This window comes from Hypanus sabinus, chromosome 24 (genome assembly GCF_030144855.1).
Source record: "Hypanus sabinus isolate sHypSab1 chromosome 24, sHypSab1.hap1, whole genome shotgun sequence".
Taxonomy (NCBI): Eukaryota; Metazoa; Chordata; class Chondrichthyes; order Myliobatiformes; family Dasyatidae; genus Hypanus; species Hypanus sabinus.
In genome coordinates this window covers 28,004,382-28,025,799 of record NC_082729.1, presented here as the reverse complement: position 1 = coordinate 28,025,799, position 21,418 = coordinate 28,004,382, and the positions used below count along the sequence as shown (strand labels likewise).

At 48.6% G+C, this 21,418-nt stretch overlaps 1 protein-coding gene across 1 annotated transcript in view; it reads left to right on the top strand.

Annotated features, from left to right (window-relative positions):
- Nucleotides 1-21,418, top strand: part of LOC132380723 (synaptonemal complex central element protein 1-like) — a 166,981-nt gene that overhangs the window by 112,263 nt on the left and 33,300 nt on the right. Inside the window, exon 6 of the mRNA XM_059949713.1 lies at nt 12,641-12,695. Coding sequence (XP_059805696.1) covers nt 12,641-12,695 — 55 coding nt within the window. The remainder of the gene's footprint in view (nt 1-12,640; nt 12,696-21,418) is intronic.

The following is a 21,418-nucleotide window of genomic DNA, read 5'->3' as shown; positions in this document are numbered from 1 at the left end:
GGACTGGTTACTGTGCTGAACTGGCCATGTGGCTGTAGCCCGGGCTGGTTGCTGTGCTGAACTGGCCCTGTGGCTGTGGGCTGGTCTGTTTACTGTGCTGAACTGGCCCTGCGGCTGTGGGCTGGACTGAATACTGTGCTGAACTGGCCTTGTGTCTGTGGGCTGGACTGGTTACTGTGCTGAACTGGCCCTGTGGCTGTGGCCTGGACTGGTTACAGTGCTGAACTGGCCCTGTGGCTGTGGCCTGGACTGGTTACTGTGCTGAACTGGCACTGTGGCTGTGGTCTGGACTGGTTGCTGTGCTGAACTGGCCCTGTGGCTGTGGGCTGGTCTAGTTACTGTGCTGAACTGGCCCTGTAGCTGTGGGCTGGACTGGATACTGTGCTGAACTGGCCCTGTGGCCTGGACTGGTTACTGTGCTGAACTGGCCATGTGGCTGTAGCCCGGGCTGGTTGCTGTGCTGAACTGGCCCTGTGGGCTGGACTGGTTACTGTGCTCAACTGGTCATGTGGATGTGGGCTGGACTGGTTACAGTGCTGAGCTGGCCCTGTGGCTTTGGGCTGGACTGGTTACTGTGTTGAACTGGCCCTGTGGCCTGGACAGGTTACTGTGCTGAACTGGCCCTGTGGCCGTGGGCTGGACTGGTTACTGTGCTGAACTGGCCCTGTGGCCGTGGGCTGGACTGGTTACTGTGTTGAACTGGCCCTGTGGCCTGGATTGGTTACTGTGCTGAACTGGCCCTGTGGCCTGCACCGTTTACTGTGCTGAACTGGCCATGTGGCTGTAGCCCGGGCTGGTTGCTGTGCTGAACTGGCCCTGTGGCTGTGGGCTGGTCTGGTTACTGTGCTGAACTGGCCCTGTGCGCTGGACTGGTTACTGTGCTCAACTGGCCATGTGGATGTGGGCTGGACTGGTTACATTGCTGAGCTGGCCCTGTGGCTGTGGGCTGGACTGGTTACTGTGCTCAACTGGCCCTGTGGCTGTGGGCTGGACTGGTTACTGTGTTGAACTGGCCCTGTGGCCTGGACTGGTTACAGTGCTGAACTGGCCCTGTGGCTGTGGGCTGGACTGAATACTGTGCTGAACTGGCCTTGTGTCTGTGGGCTGGACTGGTTACTGTGCTGAACTGGCCCTGTGGATGTGGCCCAGGCTGGTTACTGTGCTGAACTGGCCCTGTGGCCTGGACTGGTTACTGTGCTGAACTGGTCCTGTGACTGTGGGCTGGACTGGTTACTGTGCTGTACTGGCCCTGTGGCTCTGGCTGGACTGGTTACTGTGCTGAACTGGCCATGTGGCTGTAGCCCGGGCTGGTTGCTGTGCTGAACTGGCCCTGTGGCTGTGGGCTGGTCTGTTTACTGTGCTGAACTGGCCCTGTGGCTGTGGGCTGGACTGAATACTGTGCTGAACTGGCCTTGTGTCTGTGGGCTGGACTGGTTACTGTGCTGAACTGGCCCTGTGGCTGTGGCCTGGACTGGTTACAGTGCTGAACTGGCCCTGTGGCTGTGGCCTGGACTGGTTACTGTGCTGAACTAGCACTGTGGCTGTGGCCTGGACTGGTTGCTGTGCTGAACTGGCCCTGTGGCTGTGGGCTGGTCTAGTTACTGTGCTGAACTGGCCCTGTAGCTGTGGGCTGGGCTGGATACTGTGCTGAACTGGCCCTGTGGCCTTGACTGGTTACTGTGCTGAACTGGCCATGTGGCTGTAGCCCGGGCTGGTTGCTGTGCTGAACTGGCCCTGTGGCTGTGGGCTGGTCTGGTTACTGTGCTGAACTGGCCCTGTGGGCTGGACTGGTTACTGTGCTCAACTGGCCCTGTGGATGTGGGCTGGACTGGTTACAGTGCTGAGCTGGCCCTGTGGCCGTGGGCTGGACTGGTTACTGTGTTGAACTGGCCCTGTGGCCTGGACAGGTTACTGTGCTGAACTGGCCCTGTGGCCGTGGGCTGGACTGGTTACTGTGCTGAACTGGCCCTGTGGCCGTGGGCTGGACTGGTTACTGTGTTGAACTGGCCCTGTGGCCTGGACAGGTTACTGTGCTGAACTGGCCCTGTGGCTGTGGGTTGGACTGGTTACTGTGCTGAACTGGCCCTGTGGCCGTGGGCTGGACTGGTTACTGTGCTGAACTGGCCCTGTGGCCTGCACCGTTTACTGTGCTGAACTGGCCATGTGGCTGTAGCCCGGGCTGGTTGCTGTGCTGAACTGGCCCTGTGGCTGTGGGCTGGGCTGGTTACTGTGCTGAACTGACCCTGGGGGCTGTGGGCTGGTCTGGTTACTGTGCTGAACTGGCCCTGTGCGCTGGACTGGTTACTGTGCTCAACTGGCCATGTGGATGTGGGCTGGACTGGTTACATTGCTGAGCTGGCCCTGTGGCTGTGGGCTGGACTGGTTACTGTGCTCAACTGGCCCTGTGGGTGTGGGCTGGACTGGTTACTGTGTTGAACTGGCCCTGTGGCCTGGACTGGTTACAGTGCTGAACTGGCCCTGTGGCTGTGGCCTGGACTGGTTACTGTGCTGAACTGGCCATGTGGCTGTAGCCCGGGCTGGTTGCTGTGCTGAACTGGCCCTGTGGCTGTGGGCTGGACTGAATACTGTGCTGAACTGGCCTTGTGTCTGTGGGCTGGACTGATTACTGTGCTGAACTGGCCCTGTGGATGTGGCCCAGGCTGGTTACTGTGCTGAACTGGCACTGTGGGCTGGACTGGTTACTCTGCTGAACTGGCCCTGTGGCTATGGCCTGGACTGGTTACTGTGCTGAACTGGCACTGTGGCTGTGGCCTGGACTGGTTGCTGTGCTGAACTGGCCCTGTGGCTGTGGGCTGGTCTGGTTACTGTGCTGAACTGGCCCTGTAGCTGTGGGCTGGACTGGATACTGTGCTGAACTGGCCCTGTGGCCTGGACTGGTTACTGTGCTGAACTGGCCATGTGGCTGTAGCCCGGGCTGGTTGCTGTGCTGAACTGGCCCTGTGGCTGTGGGCTGGTCTGGTTACTGTGCTGAACTGGCCCTGTAGCTGTGGGCTGGACTGGATACTGTGCTGAACTGGCCCTGTGGATGTGGCCCAGGATGGTTACTGTGCTGAACTGGCCCTGTGGGCTGGACTGGTTACTGTGCTCAACTGGCCATGTGGATGTGGGCTGGACTGGTTACAGTGCTGAGCTGGCCCTGTGGCTGTGGGCTGGACTGGTTACTGTGCTGAACTGGCCCTGTGGCCATGGGCTGGATTGGTTAGTGTGCTGAACTGGCCCTGTGGGCTGGACTGGTTACTGTGCTGAACTGTCCCTGTGGCCTGGACAGGTTACTGTGCTGAACTGGCCCTGTGGCCGTGGGCTGGACTGGTTACTGTGCTGAACTGGCCCTGTGGCCGTGGGCTGGACTGGTTACTGTGTTGAACTGGCCCTGTGGCCTGGATTGGTTACTGTGCTGAACTGGCCTTGTGGCCTGCACTGTTTACTGTGCTGAACTGATCCTGTGGCTGTGGCCCGCGCTGGTTACTGTGCTGAACTGGCCCTGTGGCTGTGGGCTGGACTGGTTACAGTGCTGAACTGGCCCTGTGGCTGTGGCCTGGACTGGTTACTGTGCTGAACTGGCCATGTGGCTGTAGCCCGGGCTGGTTCCTGTGCTGAACTGGCCCTGTGGCTGTGGGCTGGTCTGTTTACTGTGCTGAACTGGCCCTGTGGCTGTGGGCTGGACTGAATACTGTGCTGAACTGGCCTTGTGTCTGTGGGCTGGACTGGTTACTCTGCTGAACTGGCCCTGTGGATGTGGCCCAGGCTGGTTACTGTGCTGAACTGACCCTGGGGGCTGTGGGCTGGTCTGGTTACTGTGCTGAACTGGCCCTGTGCGCTGGACTGGTTACTGTGCTCAACTGGCCATGTGGATGTGGGCTGGACTGGTTACATTGCTGAGCTGGCCCTGTGGCTGTGGGCTGGACTGGTTACTGTGCTCAACTGGCCCTGTGGCTGTGGGCTGGACTGGTTACTGTGTTGAACTGGCCCTGTGGCCTGGACTGGTTACAGTGCTGAACTGGCCCTGTGGCTGTGGCCTGGACTGGTTACTGTGCTGAACTGGCCATGTGGCTGTAGCCCGGGCTGGTTGCTGTGCTGAACTGGCCCTGTTGCTGTGGGCTGGACTGAATACTGTGCTGAACTGGCCTTGTGTCTGTGGGCTGGACTGATTACTGTGCTGAACTGGCCCTGTGGATGTGGCCCAGGCTGGTTACTGTGCTGAACTGGCACTGTGGGCTGGACTGGTTACTCTGCTGAACTGGCCCTGTGGCTATGGCCTGGACTGGTTACTGTGCTGAACTGGCACTGTGGCTGTGGCCTGGACTGGTTGCTGTGCTGAACTGGCCCTGTGGCTGTGGGCTGGTCTGGTTACTGTGCTGAACTGGCCCTGTAGCTGTGGGCTGGACTGGTTACTGTGCTGAACTGGCCCTGTGGCCTGGACTGGTTACTGTGCTGAACTGGCCATGTGGCTGTAGCCCGGGCTGGTTGCTGTGCTGAACTGGCCCTGTGGCTGTGGGCTGGTCTGGTTACTGTGCTGAACTGGCCCTGTAGCTGTGGGCTGGACTGGATACTGTGCTGAACTGGCCCTGTGGATGTGGCCCAGGATGTTTACTGTGCTGAACTGGCCCTGTGGGCTGGACTGGTTACTGTGCTCAACTGGCCATGTGGATGTGGGCTGGACTGGTTACAGTGCTGAGCTGGCCCTGTGGCTGTGGGCTGGACTGGTTACTGTGCTCAACTGGCCCTGTGGCTGTGGGCTGGACAGGTTACTGTGCTGAACTGGCCCTGTGGCCATGGGCTGGATTGGTTAGTGTGCTGAACTGGCCCTGTGGGCTGGACTGGTTACTGTGTTGAACTGTCCCTGTGGCCTGGACAGGTTACTGTGCTGAACTGGCCCTGTGGCCGTGGGCTGGACTGGTTACTGTGCTGAACTGGCCCTGTGGCCGTGGGCTGGACTGGTTACTGTGTTGAACTGGCCCTGTGGCCTGGATTGGTTACTGTGCTGAACTGGCCTTGTGGCCTGCACTGTTTACTGTGCTGAACTGATCCTGTGGCTGTGGCCCGCGCTGGTTACTGTGCTGAACTGGCCCTGTGGCTGTGGGCTGGACTGGTTACAGTGCTGAACTGGCCCTGTGGCTGTGGCCTGGACTGGTTACTGTGCTGAACTGGCCATGTGGCTGTAGCCCGGGCTGGTTGCTGTGCTGTACTGGCCCTGTGGCTGTGGGCTGGACTGAATACTGTGCTGAACTGGCCTTGTGTCTGTGGGCTGGACTGGTTACTCTGCTGAACTGGCCCTGTGGATGTGGCCCAGGCTGGTTACTGTGCTGAACTGGCCCTGTGGGCTGGACTGGTTACTCTGCTGAACTGGCCCTGTGGCTATTGCCTGGACTGGTTACTGTGCTGAACTGGCCCTGTGGCTGTGGTCTGGACTGGTTACTGTGCTGAACTGGCCCTGTGGCCTGGACTGGTTACTGTGCTGTACTGGCCCTGTGACTGTGGGCTGGACTGGTTACTGTGCTGTACTGGCCCTGTGTCTGTGGCCCTGTGCTGAACTGGCCCTGTGGCTGTGGCCTGGACTGGTTACTGTGCTGAACTGGCACTGTGGCTGTGGCCTGGACTGGTTGCTGTGCTGAACTGGCCCTGTGGCTGTGGGCTGGTCTGGTTACTGTGCTGAACTTGCCCTGTAGCTGTGGGCTGGACTGGTTACTGTGCTGAACTGGCCCTGTGGCCTGGACTGGTTACTGTGCTGAACTGGCCATGTGGCTGTAGCCCGGGCTGGTTGCTGTGCTGAAGTGGCCCTGTGGCTGTGGGCTGGTCTGGTTACTGTGCTGAACTGGCCCTGTAGCTGTGGGCTGGACTGGATACTGTGCTGAACTGGCCCTGTGGATGTGGCCCAGGATGGTTACTGTGCTGAACTGGCCCTGTGGGCTGGACTGGTTACTGTGCTCAACTGGCCATGTGGATGTGGGCTGGACTGGTTACAGTGCTGAGCTAGCCCTGTGTCTGTGGGCTGGACTGGTTACTGTGCTCAACTGGCCCTGTGGCTGTGGGCTGGACTGGTTACTGTGTTGAACTGGCCCTGTGGCCTGGACAGGTTACTGTGCTGAACTGGCCCTGTGGCCGTGGGCTGGATTGGTTAGTGTGCTGAACTGGCCCTGTGGCCTGGACAGGTTACTGTGCTGAACTGGCCCTGTGGCCGTGTGCTGGACTGGTTACTGTGCTGAACTGGCCCTGTGGCCGTGGGCTGGACTGGTTACTGTGTTGAACTGGCCCTGTGGCCTGGATTGGTTACTGTGCTGAACTGGCCCTGTGGCCTGCACTGTTTACTGTGCTGAACTGATCCTGTGGCTGTGGCCCGCGCTGGTTACTGTGCTGAACTGGCCCTGTGGCTGTGGCCTGGACTGGTTACTGTGCTGAACTGGCCCTGTGGCTGTGGCCCGGACTGGTTACTGTGCTGAACTGGCCTTGTGTCTGTGGGTTGGTCTGGTTACTGTGCTGAACTGGCCCTGTGGCTGTGGTCTGGACTGGTTACTGTGCTGAACTGGCCCTGTGGCTGTGGGCTGGACTGGTTACTGTGTTGAACTGGCCCCGTGGCTGTGGGCCGGACTGGTTACTGTGCTGAACTGGTCCTGTGGCCTGGACTGGTTACTGTGCTAAACTGGCCGTGTGGCCTGGACTGGTTACTGTGCTGAACTGGCCCTGTGGCTGTGGGCTGGACTGGTTACTTTGCTGAACTGGCCCTGTGGCTGTGGCCCGGACTGGTTACTGTGCTGAACTGGCCCTGTGGCTGTGGGCTGGACTGGTTACTGTGCTGAACTGGCCCTGTGGCTGTGGCCTGGACTGGTCACTGTGCTGAACTGGCCCTGTGCTGTGACCCGGACTGGTTACTCTGCTGAACTGGCCCTGTGGCCTGGACTGGTTACTGTGCTGAACTGGCCCTGTTGGCTGGACTGGTTACTGTGCTGAACTGGCCCTGTTGGCTGGACTGGTTACTGTGCTGAATTGGCCCTGTGGCCTGGACTGGTTACTGTGCTGAACTGGTCCTGTGGCTGTGGCCTGGACTGGTTACTGTGCTGAACTGGCCCTGTGGCTGTGGCCTGGACTGGTTACTGTGCTGAACTGGCCCTGTGGCCTGGACTGGTTACTGTGCTGAACTGGCCCTGTGGCCTGGACTGATTACTGTGCTGAACTGGCCCTGTGGCTTGGACTGGTTACTGTGCTGAACTGGCCCTGTGGGCTGGACTGGTTACTGTGCTGAACTGGCCCTGTGGCCTGGACTGGTTACTGTGCTGAACTGGCCCTGTGGCTGTGGGCTGGACTGGTTACTGTGCTGAACTGGCCCTGTGGCTGTGGCCCGGGCTGGTCATTGTGCTGAACTTGTCCTGTGGCTGTGGATTTACTTTTAAGAACTCTGCAGTTGATACAGTATGTATCATTTGTTTGCATTTTTTAATTGTATGATTTGCTGTTTTTTGGCACATTTGGATGTTTGTCTTTGTTGTGTGGGGATTTTCATGAACTCTAGTGTGTTGCTTTGTTTCATGGCTGCCTACAAGAAGATGGTATACAATACTGCACGTACTTCAATAATAAATCTTCTGTGCACTTTGAACTCTTGTGTGAGAAGATATACTCTTAACCTCACAATTAACCTCATTATGATCTTCACCTTTACTTGACTGCTCTCAAGGACAGCTTCTGTCCCACTGTTATAAGACTATTTATTTATTTTATTTAGAGGTATAAAAAGCCTATGCCACCCAATTCCACCCATGTGTCCAGTTTACATGTTCAGACACATCCAAGTTTTCCAAAATATATCTTTGGAATGTAGGATGAATCCGGAGCACTCGGAGGAAACCCACGCACTCATGGGGAGGAAGTACAAATGGGTAGGAACTGAACCACAGCTCACTGGCTCTGTAATCTCGTTATGCTACCATGAGTCTCTTCAGTGAAATTGTGAGTGGAAAGGAAGAGAAGAATTAGGAAAATTTGCAATCAACAGGGATGTTGTACTGAGCAAATTGTTGGAGCTGTGGTACTGAAATCATTCATCTTAAAAGAAGCATTGTCAGATGAATGGAGTTTCAATTTTCCAAAATTCTCTGACTCGGAAGCTTGGCAAGCAACAAACAGAACTGCTTTATTCAGAAAGGAAGAGAGAACAGGAAACCACATAACATTTGGCACAGGAGAACATGGGTGGGTCTCTAATGAGGAAAGGTTGGGACAGATTAGGAACCTGTCCACTGGAGGGGACTTGACTGAAAGGTGTCTGATCCTGAAGGGTCTTATAAAGCTGAATGTATTTCCACTCGTGAGAGGATGAAGATCTATTGGTCATGTATTTAAGGCAGACACGAGATGAAATTTTTTATTCTTGCCTCATGTTCATGACCTCCCATCCACAAAGGATAGTGGCAACAGGATCTGAATATATTTTAGTTAGATATAGGCAGTAGTAAGAGAGAAGAGGCTGGGGATTGTGGTTACTACATGTATCTGTAGTCAAGGTTACATTCAGACCAACCAAGAAAATACTGGTTATTCTAACTACAGCATTGATTTCAGATTCCCATGACAGGGTAGGCTGGGCCAGTAATCTATGTTGGTATATTATAGTCTGTGGAATAACACCTCAAACAGCACAGTGATCCCTCAAGGCATGGCTATCCCTCCTCTTCTGCTCCCCCCACGATGTGAACCTCCTTCATCATAACTGCTTCCGCAGTTCACCAACCCTGCTTGCCATTTCCTGTGGTTTGGCATTCCCTCCTTGATGCCCCACCAGTGGCATGACACCTCCCCCTCATTGTCCCTGCTACAGAGCAACATTTCCTCCTCACTTTCTCTCTGGCAGCACGCCACCTCCTCATTGTGCCTCACAGAGCGATGTTCCCTCCTCACTGTCCCACAAAGTGATGTTCCTTCCCACAGAGCGATATTCCTTCCTCAGGTCCCTCTCACAGCACTGCCCTCCCTCCTGGTCAGCCCACCCGCATGTCGTGTGCCCTTGTCGACACCTTCCTGTGACGATCATTCCGTTGACACCAACTGTCCCACAGCATGGCAATCCCTAGGTATTGTGCCAATTTATAGCACCACTATTGCCTTGCTAGTAACTGCTTATCCGATGTAATTGAGCAGTGTCTTATTTCTGTTCTGCTCAACAACTGGAGTGGGTCCTTGTGATCGAGAATTACTTGCTTCCATTCCGGGCTGTGTGGTCAATGAAGCCAAAGGGACAGCCGCAGACTGCCATAGGATGGGCATAGAGTCGTAGTCACAGCCAAGGAACAGACCCTTTGGCTCATCTAGTCCATGCCGACCTGTTCTTCTGCTAAGTCCTATCTATCTACACCCATCCATGTATCTATCCAAACTCTGGCAGATTGTTCCACCTTTGCACCATTCTCTGAGTGAAGCAGTTCCCCTTAAATATCTCACCTTTCACCCAAAACCTGTGACCTCTTGTTCTAGGCTCACCCAGCCCAAGAGCAAAACCTCCCGTATTTATTGTTTGTAATGGAAAATGGCTTTGCTTATTCCTTTAGGATATGAACTACAGAGAATAATTAAAGGATAACATGAGTGTATAAATACAGTGTCTGCTTCCAAGCAAAATGCTGGAGGAATTTAGCATGTGAGGCATCATCTATGGAGGGGAATATACAATTGATGTTTTGGGCTGGAACACCCCATCAGGACTGGAGATGGAAGGGGGCTGAACCTTCCCCCACCTTCTTATTCTAGCTTCTTCCCCTTTCCTTTCCAGTCTGATGAAGAATCTCAGCCCAAAATGGTCATTTTTTTATTCCTCTCCATAGATGTTAACTGAACTGCTGAGATCCTCTAGAATTTTGTGTGTACGTTACACTGGATTTCCATCATTTGCAGAATTTCTTATGGTTAATAACTGTCTCTAGTACCGACAGTTATTGGTGGGTTATTAAAACTACTTATTTATTATTCTACTTAGAGATTTGAAAATAGAAAGTAGTTTATATGAACTTGCATTTCAAACTTTCCTAAACTCAACCCTAAAGTTCTGGGCTCGTGATTAGTTCTCTGTCTCAATTCGGGTTGTTTATATTCTCAGAAAAGGTCTTTTGTTTCCTCCATTCTCCACCCCGGAGCCTATAGAGTTCTCTGATCTGGCACATCCTGTCCCACTGTGACCAAACTGGTATGATGAATCTTTCACAGGCACACCTGCTCAGCTAGGCTGCAGTGCCTCAGAACGAGGTGGAGGCTCATTGCTAGATGAATCAACAACTGAACGTTTGCCTACTGACAGATGATTGAAGTCTCCTCGTTACTTACCACAGAAATTTGCATTAAGAATGAATTGAAAATACTGTGCCTGCAAATGTTCTTGTGCATTAAAATGTGACATGCACTTCCCTTCATTAACTGTCAGAAATGTGTATGCCTCAAAGGGAGCATGCCTTAAGGAAGCAGCTCTAGAGCCGAGGTGGGAGAGACAGGAGGTGGGAGGAGCTCAAGTGACCTGAGCATGGCCCTAATTACTGAACCTGAGCATCACAAGACAGAGGACCAGAATCAGGCAATTGATTCTGCTCGGCCATTCCCTCATGGCTAATTTATTTTCCCTCTCAATCCCATACTCCTGCCTTTTCCCTGTAACCTTTGATAAACTTTCCAATTAGGGCAGCACAGTGGTTAACACAACACCTGGGTTCAATTTTTGCCACTGTCTGTGAGGAGATCGTACATTTTCCGCGTGACCGTAAGGGTTTCCTTGCATGGTACTTCAGTTTCCTCCCACAGTCCAAAGATGTACTGGCAGTTGGTAGGTTAATTCGTCATTGTAAATTGTCCCTTGATAGGCTAGGGTTAAATCGGAGGATGGAAGGGCCTATTCCATGCTGTATTTCAATAAAAATAAATAAATAAAATCACAATCCTATCAACCTCCGCTTTAAGTATGCCTAATGAGTTGACCTCTACAGCCGCACTGTAACTTGCACTCACAGTGGCTGGTCAAGAGGCTGGTGGCCACAGCATGCATCTGTGATGTAAGAGTCATAGAGACACACCAGGAATTCGGGCCCATCAGCCACCCATTTACTGTATTTAACCACATTCCCATCAGCTCCCAGGTTACACCATTCACCCGTCTGCAGTGGCCAATTAACCTATCACCTCAAATGTTGTTTATATATGATTGGCAAACAGAGCTCCTGGGAAAACCCACATGGTCAAGTTCAAGGTCAACTTTATTGTCACATGCGCAAGTCCATGTGTGCGCTAGTCATTGAGTCATAGAAAGTTACAGCATAGAAACAAGCCCTTTGGCCCATTCAGTCCATGCTGAACTATTTAAACTGCTTTGTCCCCTCAACCTGCTCCCAGCCCATAGCCATCCATCTCTCCTATCCGTGTACCAATCCAAACTTTTCTTAAACGTTGAAATCGAAATGGCGGCTCATTCCACACTGTAGTTTTCAGGATTATTCCTGTTTCCTGACATTTTCTCCACATTTGAACTGAATGTTCAGTCCATTCTATTGTTTATCTATTTGGCGATCAAGCATGAAGTAGGGGCTTCTGACTCTTAGAGCCACATCACCACAGCAACCATTAACAACACCAATTAAACCTAATTAACCTAATTATGGGACAACTTACAATGACCAGTTAACCCACAGTTTTTGGACTGTGGGAGGAAACTGGAAATCCTGGGGAAAACCCATGCAGTCCGTGGGGAGGACGTACAGATACTCCTTATAGATGAACTCTGAACTCTGATGCTCTGAGCTGTAATAGTGACGTGCTAACCACTACATTGCCATGGCAACCATTAATTTACCCCACTGATTGGTAAACAATGATGTCTGCAAACTCCCCCAACTCAACTGGTGCAATAAAAACACTTGTAACTGCATCAGATACACAAAGTTCTCCCCTTGACCATGTGGGGTTTTTTCTGGGGGCTGCAAATTCCACCCATATCCCAAAGTGTGGCAAATCCTTGGCCTGTGCCGGTCATTGACACAAATTTCATGTTTCACTGTACATCTGACAAATGAAACTAATCCTTCCATCTCCTTAATTCAAAAGAAAAAAAGTAGTGATTAGGGTTGTGCTGGTTATTGCAATAACAGAAAAGTTGATGAAGAAGTTGTTCCTGGATCTGGTGGTGTGGGACTTCAGGCTTCAGGCTTCCGCCTGGTGGAATCCACAAACAGATGCATTACCCAAATGGTGGGGATCTTTGATGATGGATGTCACCTTCTTGAGGCAATGCAAAAATGGTGGGAAAGCATGTGCCTATGATGTATTGGACCGCGTCCAATACTCTCTGCAGCCTCCACGTTCCTGTGCATTTGAATGGCTGTACCAGAATGTGATGCAACCAGTCAGGACACTTTTGACATCTAAAGAAGATTATTGGAGTGTTCTGTGATAGGCCCGACACCCAGACTTGTCACAACTTGTACACAAATTTGTACAAAATGCTCCATGTCTGGGATTATCTGCCAGCAGATCTCTGCAGCCCCAGGAAAACAATAGTTCAGTCGGAACAGTAGGTTCAAAGAGAACAGTAGGTGATGGGATGTAGTTACTGAGGACTTCCAGGGAATTCATGCAAACTATTTGACTTCTTTTCTAGTGACTTTGAAGAGGCTACAGTTTCAGTATGAACAAGGCCAAGCTCAGACTGACAGGTGAGAGCCGACAGAATCCCATGGCTTCATTCCTGCTGCATCACTTCAATCTACACCAATCTGTGCAACCTTTGTTATCTCTGTGACCCCCTTCTGGTTCCTGCAACTCTCCCCGTTTCTGTAATGCCCCCCAGCTCCTACACACCTCCTCATATTTTAAAACCCTTTCTCCACTGCATGTGAGAGTTAAATCTGGAGCTGGATGAACTCTGGACCATTTGGATGGCTGAGAGGGTTAATATATAGGACATATAAAGAAGATAGTTACACCTAAGGTGCAGGACTGGTCAGGAAGGGGAAAGGGTTTAAACAGCCAGTGCTGAATACCCCTGAGGCAATCAATCCCCCTCAACAACAGGTATACTGCTTTGGATACCGTTGGAGGTTGGGCGGGGAATGACCGAGCAGAGGAAAGTCACAGCAGTCAGGTCTCTGTGACTCAGAATGGGAAGGGAGCAGAAGGGTCAAGGTGTGGTGATGGAGGATTCATTAGTTAGGCAAACAGAAAGGTTATGCGGACAAGCATAAGATTTCTGGACAGTATGTTCCCTCCCGGATGCCAGCATCTGGGATATCTCGGATTGAGTCCTCAGCATTCTTAAGTAGGAGGGTGAGCAGCCAGAGGTGTGGCCCATTTAGATACCAATGACATGGGTAGGAAAGGTGACAAGGTTCTGCAGAGTGAGTTTAGGGAGTTAGGTGCTAAATTAAAGGACAGGACCTCCAGGGTTGTGATCTCAGGATTGCTACCCAAGCTACATGCTAGTGAGGCCAGAAATAGGAATATCATGCAGTTTAACATGTGGCTAAGGAGTTGGGCATCAGATTTTTGGGTCATTGGGCTCTCTTCCAAGGAAGGTTGGACCTGTAAAGAAGAGACAGTTTGCATCTAAACTGGAGGGGCTAGTATCCTAGTGGAAGTGCTGCATGGGGGCAGGGGATGGGGGTGGGGGTGGGGTTAAGCTAGAGTTGCAGTGGGACAGGAACCAGAGCTAGAACAGATTGTTGAGACATGTTGTTAGGACCTCAGAATCAAAAGGTTGAGCATGGTGCAACTAATGTTCTGAGCTGCATATATTTCAATGCAAGAAGTATTGTAGGAAAGGCAGGTGAGCTCAGAGCATGGATCAATACATGGAATTATGATATTGTAGCCTTTAGTGAGTTGGTTGCAGGAGGGGAAGGACTGGCAGCTCAATATTCGGGGTTCTGTTGTTTTCAATGCGACAGAGTGGGAGGGATTCAAGGGGGAGGATTGTCGTTACCAGTCAAGGAAAATATCACAGCAGTGCTCAGTCATGACAGACTGGAGAACTCATCTAGTGAGGCTTTATAAGTGGAATTGAGGAATAAGAAAGATACGACCAAGTTAATTGGGCTACATTATAGACCACCTGACAGTCTGCAGAATTTAGAGAAACAACTGCTGCAAGGAATATAAGATTGTTGTAGGTGATTTTAACTTTCCACATACTGGAAAGTATTGACTGGAACTCCCATACTGTAAGAGGACTATATGGGATAGAGTTTGTCAAATGTATTGACGAAAATTCCCTTAATCAGTACATAGAAGTCCCAACGAGAAAGTGTGATACTTGGTCTGCTATTATGGAATGAGACAGGGCAGCTGCCAGAAGTTTGTGTAGGAGAATACTTTGCATCCAATGATTCATTAGTTTCAAAGTAAATCTGGTATAGGATAGGTCTAGTTTTTAGTTTCAGATTCTAAGTCAGAGAAAGGCCAATTTTGATGATATCAGAAAAGATCTGGCAAGTGTGGATTGGGACAGATTGTTTTTTTTGGCAAAGGTTTACTTGGTAAGTGAGAGGCCTTCAAAAGTGAAATTTTGTGAGTTTGTATGTTCCTGTCAGAATAAAAGGCAAGGATAACAGGTTTAGGAAACATTGGTTTTTGAGAGATATTGAGGCCTGGTTAAGAAAAATAATGTTTTAAAGCAGGTGTAGACAGGCAGGAACGAATGAGGTACTTGAGGAGTTGTACCTGGCAAAAGGACCTCTGGAAGTTCAGAATTGTAATCTATGTGTGGATCCAAAAGAGATGGGGGAAGATCTTCAAATTGATTTTTGTTTTGCATCTGTATTTACTTGAGAGATGGAAACAATCTATAGAAGTGAGGTCATGGAGCGTATACAGATTACAGATGATGAGGTGTTTGCTGTCTTGAGATAAATTAAGGTGGGTAAATCCCCAGGGCCTGACAAGGTGTTCCTTTGGATCCTGTGGAGGCAAGTGTAGAAATTGTAAGAGCCTTAGCAGAGCTATTTAAGTAACACACACAAAATGCTGGAGCAACTCAGCAAGTCAGGCAGCAGAGAAAAAAAGATGAGTCAGAATTTTCTCCAGTCCTGAAGAAGGTCTCGGCTGGAAACTTTGACTATAGATGCTGCCAGACCTGCTGGGTTCCTCCAGCATTTTATGTGAGTTGCCTGGATTTTCTCTTGTGAGAGATATTTAAATTATCCTTAGCGACAGATGAGCTACTGGATGATTGGAGGATAGCTAATGTTGTTCGACTGTTTAAGAAAGGCTCTAGAAATAAACCAGGAAATTATAGGCCCATGAGCCTGACATCAGTAGTGGAAAAGTTATTGGAGGTATTCTAAGGGGCTGGATATATGAGCATTTAAGTAGACATGAACTGATTAGAGATAGGATGACTTTGTGAGTGGTAGGTTGTGTCTAATCAATCTTGAAGAGTTTTTCAAGGAAGTTGCCAGGAAAGTTGATGAAGTCAAAGCAGTAGATGTAGTCTACATTGACTTTAGCAAGGCACTTGACAAGATCCCACATGGGAGTTTGGTCAAGAAGGTCCAGTCACTCGGCATTCAAGATGAGGTAGTAAATTGGATTAGACATTGGATTTGAGGAAGCCTGTAAGCGGTAGTAGATGATTGCCTCTGGTTGGAGGCCTGTGACTAGTGGAGTGCCACAGGAATTAGTGCTGGGTCCATTGTTGTTTGTCATCTACAATATATCAACCAACTGGATGATAATGTGGTTAACTGAATCATCAAATTTGAGGATGACCCCAAGATTGGGGTTGTATTGGACAGCGGGTAATACTATCAGAGCTTGCAGTGGGGTCTGGACCAGCTGGAAAAATGGGCTGAAATATGTCAGATAGAATTTAATGCAGACAGGTGTGCACTTTGGTGAGGCCTGATTTGGAGTTTTGTTTGCAGTTATGGTCACATATTTACAGAGAAGATACAAATAAGGTTGAAAGAGTACAGAGAAAATTTACAAGGCTGTTGCAGGGACTGGTGGACCTGAGTTATAAGGGAAGATTGAATAGGTTAATACTTTATTCCTTGGAACGTAGAAGAATGAGGGGAGATTTGATAGAAGTATGCAAAGTTATGAGGGGTATAGATAGGGTAAATGTAAGCAGGGTTTTTGCACTGAGGTTGGCTGGGACTATAATTACAGGTCATAGGTTAAGGGTGAAAGGTGAACATGAGAAACCTCTTCATTCAGGAGGTTGTGGGAGTGTGGCATGAGCTGCCAGTGGAAGTGGTGCATGTGAGCTTGATTTCAACGTTTAAGAGAAGTTTGGATGGATGGTAGAGGTATGAAGGGCTATGGTCTTTGCAAGTCGATGGGAGTAGGCATTTTAAATGGTTTGGCATGGACTAGATGGGTCAAAAGACCTGTTTCTGTGTCATACTTTTCTATGACTATGACTATGCCCCTCCCCATTTCTGTGACATCCACCCCACATCACTCTCTGTCTATATATCCCCCCCTGAGATCTCTGTTCCTTCCACTGACCATCTTCCATTGCCTTTCCCACTCTACTCATACTCCAATGTCTCCCTCTATAACTATCTCCCCTTTCTCCTTGAAGATGCTCCCTAAGACCAATTCCCACGACCGAGCCTCAGATCTGATGTGCCTCGTCAGTTTTATCCCTCGGAGAAACATTTCAGTTTTGCGGCTTGGTGGGAGAAAGGTGCTCTGCAAACAATAGTTGGTGTTGTGATAACTTTTCTCTGGAACTACGTAAATGGGCACCCCTGACCACTCCCCTCAGGGTGAACCCATAATGGCTGCAGGTTTGCTACACTATAACGTAGCCAAGGAATGTTGTCATGGTCTCCCCTCCCTCCTGCCAGTCAAATGTAGGTAGAACCTAGATTTGCATGATCTCCCACATTATTTCAGAATCAGGTTTATTATCACTGACATATGTCATAAAATTTGTTATTTGTGACAGCAGTACAGTGAGATACATAAAAAATTAAGTTACAAAAAGAAGCAAAAAATTGCAGAGAGAGCAAAATAGTGAATAGTGAAAAGGTGTTCAAAGTTTTTGGACTGGCGGAGGGAAGAAGCTATTCCTAAAATGTGAAGTATGTGTCTTCAAGCTATTGCACCTCTTTTGCAATGGTTGCAATGAGAAGAGCACATGTCCTGGATGGTGAGAGTATTTAATGATGAATGCCACCTTCTTGGAGACATTGTCTTTTGAATATGTCCTCCATGGTGGAGAGGGTCGTGCCCATGTTAGAACTGACTGAGTCTACAACCCTCTGCATATTTCTCCAATCCTGCGCAGTTCTCTAAACCAGACAACGATGCAGCCATGTCAGAGTGATCTCCACGGTACATCTGTGGGGAGAGGAATAGTTAATGGGTCAGGATGAACTCCTCTCCCACCCCACCTCCACAGGTTAAGAAACAAAGGGTGTGGCAGCTGACAATGTGGGCTTTACTGGTGCAAAAACCTGTTTTCATACTTTGAGGCTCACATATCAGATTCTCTGTCTGGGTGGGAGATAGGGATGTGTGTGATTTATGTTGAACATGTGTCTTCAGGCTCCGTACCTCTTCCCTGATGGTAGTAATAAGAAGAGGGCCTGTCCTGTTTGACGAAGATCCTTAATAATGGATGCTGCCTCTTTTGAGGCATTACCTTTTGAAGATGCCCTCGATGGTGGGGAGGGTTATATCCATAATGGAGCTGGCTGAGTCTACAATCCTCAGCAGATTTTTCCCATCCTGGTACTTCCGTACCAGATGGTGATACGGAAGTCAGAATGCTCTCCACTGTACAACAACAGAAATCTACTTCAAACTCCTAATGTTTCCACCATCTCCTCTAGCACCCCACTACAGGCACCCTCCACTCTCCATAATGGGTAGGCAACCTTAAGCACAGATGATTTTCTAGCATGCATTATTCATTAATCTGAGGCAAAATATAACTAGGTGTATTTAAATGGATAATTCCCATGTTTCAAGTTTTTTATGGCACTTATCTGGCCCACTGTCCGCTCATTAATATGCGATCTGGCCCACAGAGGCAAAAAGGTTTCCGACCCTTGCTCTATAAAAATAATCTCAACCCATACAGTTCCTTTATTCTTCCCCCTCTCACTTTAAATGCACACACTCTGGTATTAGACATTTCCAAAGATGCTGGCTATCGACCCTAATAGGGAGAATAACCTGATCATTGGGAGAGGTAACTTGTTAGTCGCAGGTCTCACTGAGTGTCAAGCCAGGAGGGGTTCGGGGCGACAGTTTGGTCCACTATTCCTGGAAGCTTAAAGAGACTGTCTTGGCTGAATTTTTGCAGCAGGAGGGCCATTCTGCCCATTGAGCTACTACCCCTACCCCTCTTGTTACCCCCACCCTCATTCTTACAAGATATTCACCCCTAACTGTCTATCCATTTGATTGACTGTGTTTCTTACCACCAACGGGTTGAAAGCACAGCCATCTACATCATGGGCACCAGCCTCCCTAGCATCAAAGACATCTTCAAAAAGCGATGACTTAAAAAGGATGCATCCATTATTAAGGACCACCATCACCCAGGACATGTCCTTTTCTCATTACTGCCTTTAAGGAAGAATTGGAGGAAGGCATACACTCAATGTTTTAGGAACAGCTTCTTTCCCTCCACCATCAGATATTCTGAATGGACAATGGGACTAGATTTACTGTATGTGTGCACGTACACACAGTGAATTCTGGTTAATGGGGCCATTGGCCCTACAGGGTAGCTACTTATTTAGAACTCTTAAAGAACAAAAACATATCAAGAGAATAGCTGGGATTCCCTTTGTTTATTTGGAACACTATGCCACTTAATTGGAGCAGGAGACTGTTGCTGAACATTTTCTATAACTAATGTCAGAGTGTTCTTTGAGCAAGCAGTTTTAAAATAGCATCATTTGCATATGTTTGTATTCAAAAAACAGTGATTAGAGAGAAGTAGCAGTAAGACAATTCAGAGCTGTCTTGCTCACTGCAGTTTGAAACATTCAGGCTTGGAAATGCCAGAAACGGCCTGGAGTGAAAATGAAATTATTTCACTACAACAAGTTAGAAACTATGAAGAATTTGAAAGTATCAGCAATCATCTTGAGAGTTACAATGAAAATGAAGATTTGGAGGATGTAATTGATAAAAGCATTGTATGAAGGCAGTCCATTACCTGCATTAGGTGTCTGCACTGATTTTGTTCATTTACAGTCAGTCAAAAGAGTGTGGCAGCATACACTTGATGAATTCCTCCGCTGACAACTATTACCAACTAATAAACAGTTTTATAGTACAGTCGGCCCTCCTCATCCGCGAGTTCCGCATGCGTGGATTCAACCAACCACGGATCGGGAGAACCCGGAATTGAGCATTATTCACCTCGCGTCTCGTTCGTTTGCTACTTGTGTTGTGAGCAAGAGGAAGGAGTTTAAGGCTAGTAAGGGATGGCTGGCTAGCTATGTAAAGTGCTACAGCCTCGAGAACTTAAAGATCACGGGAGAATTGGGATTGGCTTGTCATTATTACCTAAACAATACAGTATAATAATTCACATAGCATTTACATTGTATTACGTATTATAAGTAATCTAGAGATGATTTAAAGTATATGGGAGGATGTACATAGGTTATATGCAAATAACTACGCCATTTTGTATAAGGGACTTGAGCATCTGTGTTTTTTGGTATCCGTGGGGGGTCCCGGAACCAGTCCCCCACGGTAAGGAGGGCCGACTGTACAGTATTTCAGCAGTATTGGTAGTGTTCTAATTTGTATGCATTTTAATATTTTAATTTTAATTTCTATGTATTTAAATGAAATACAAACAACTTAGAAGACTACCAATACTACTGGTGGTTGTTCATCATATCCAACAATGACAGGAAACCTCTGCGGGAGAGTTTTTAAAGCAGAAAAGCCATTGCACTGGGTCAGTTTCACTCTCTTGACTTCAAAATCTGGGTCCAGTGGTAAGATTATACATCACAACTGGGGTCTTCTCTAGTTGCAGTGGATGACCATGACTACTTCTGTGCCTCGTCACACCCTCCACTCTCTACATAGCATAGCAGAGCCTTCATCCTTACGGCTGGATCTCACTGTAGATCTCATCCACCCAGTCTGCTAGAACTGACTGAGATGCCAGGACAGAGATGTCCCTCTCTCACCAGGTAATGAGTCCTACTGGCTACCCTTACCTGTTGAAGTGGTGTACCCAGGTGTGACCACTGACGTATGCAAACTGCTACTTGGAGCTACAGGTCAGAGCTGAGTATCTAGTGGGGACTAAAGGTAACATTCAAGATGATTGTCAATATCTTCAAATTCTTTGTAGTTTCTAACTTGCTGAAGTAATGAAATCGTTTCATTTTCATTCATGGCCATTTCTGGCATTTCTAAGCCTGAATGCTTGAAACCGCAGTGAACAAAACAGTTCTCAATTGTCTTACTGCTTATTTCTCACCAGCCATCAGTGACAAAAATTGCTGCTTTTTGAACAGAAACACATGCAACTGATGATAGTAACAGGAACTTTTCAACAAGTCTCCTACCCCAATTACCAGCATGGTGTCCCAAATAAACAAAGGGAATACTGGTTATTTTTTGTTTTTGTTCTTTAAGAGTTGTCTCAAATAAGTGGCTGTCCTGATTAACTGATGGTACAATTATTTGGAATCCCCTGCATTTATTTCTTACTGTAATTTATGTTTTTTAGTATATGCACTGTACTGTTGCCAAGAAACAATAAATTTCATAGCATATGCCAATTATATTAAACCTGAATTCTGATTGACTCATTACAGGCACTGACTTCCAAGTCAATTCCTCTTCTGTACTATTTATTTTTTTATAATAACTATAGTAAAGTCTTGCATTGTACTGTAGTACACTGTACTGTACTATAGTAAAGTTTGTATAGTAACTAAAGTCTTGCACTGTACTGTAGTAAAGTTTGTATAGTAACTATAGTAAAGTCTTGCACTGTACTGCTTCCACAAAACAATAGATTTCACAACATATGTCAGTAATAATAAACCTGATTATAATTCTGATTATCACCACATCACTTTTAAAAAATATCCTCACATCACCTTTCTGATTTCAGTCCAAAATTTTGAATCCATTTCCACCACAGTTCCTAAACCACCCAAGTCCCTTTATTTACCCTTTAGAAATTGTATCTCCCACTGCCAAATCCCCCCTCACCAGCCCCAATGAAACCCTAAGTGTCTGCATTCCTGTGCAAAGTCCACAGCTCCTTCTTAAAATGAACCTGGTAGAAGCCAGAGAAAAAAGTCTCCACTGTTACTGAACTAGTGTGTTGTATAGTTTTAAAATGTCCTTTCCATCTCCATTTGAGAATTTGTCTGCTCTACCAACTGCCCCTCTCCCCAACAAAAAACTCTGTTCTATGCATCCTTTGCACCTG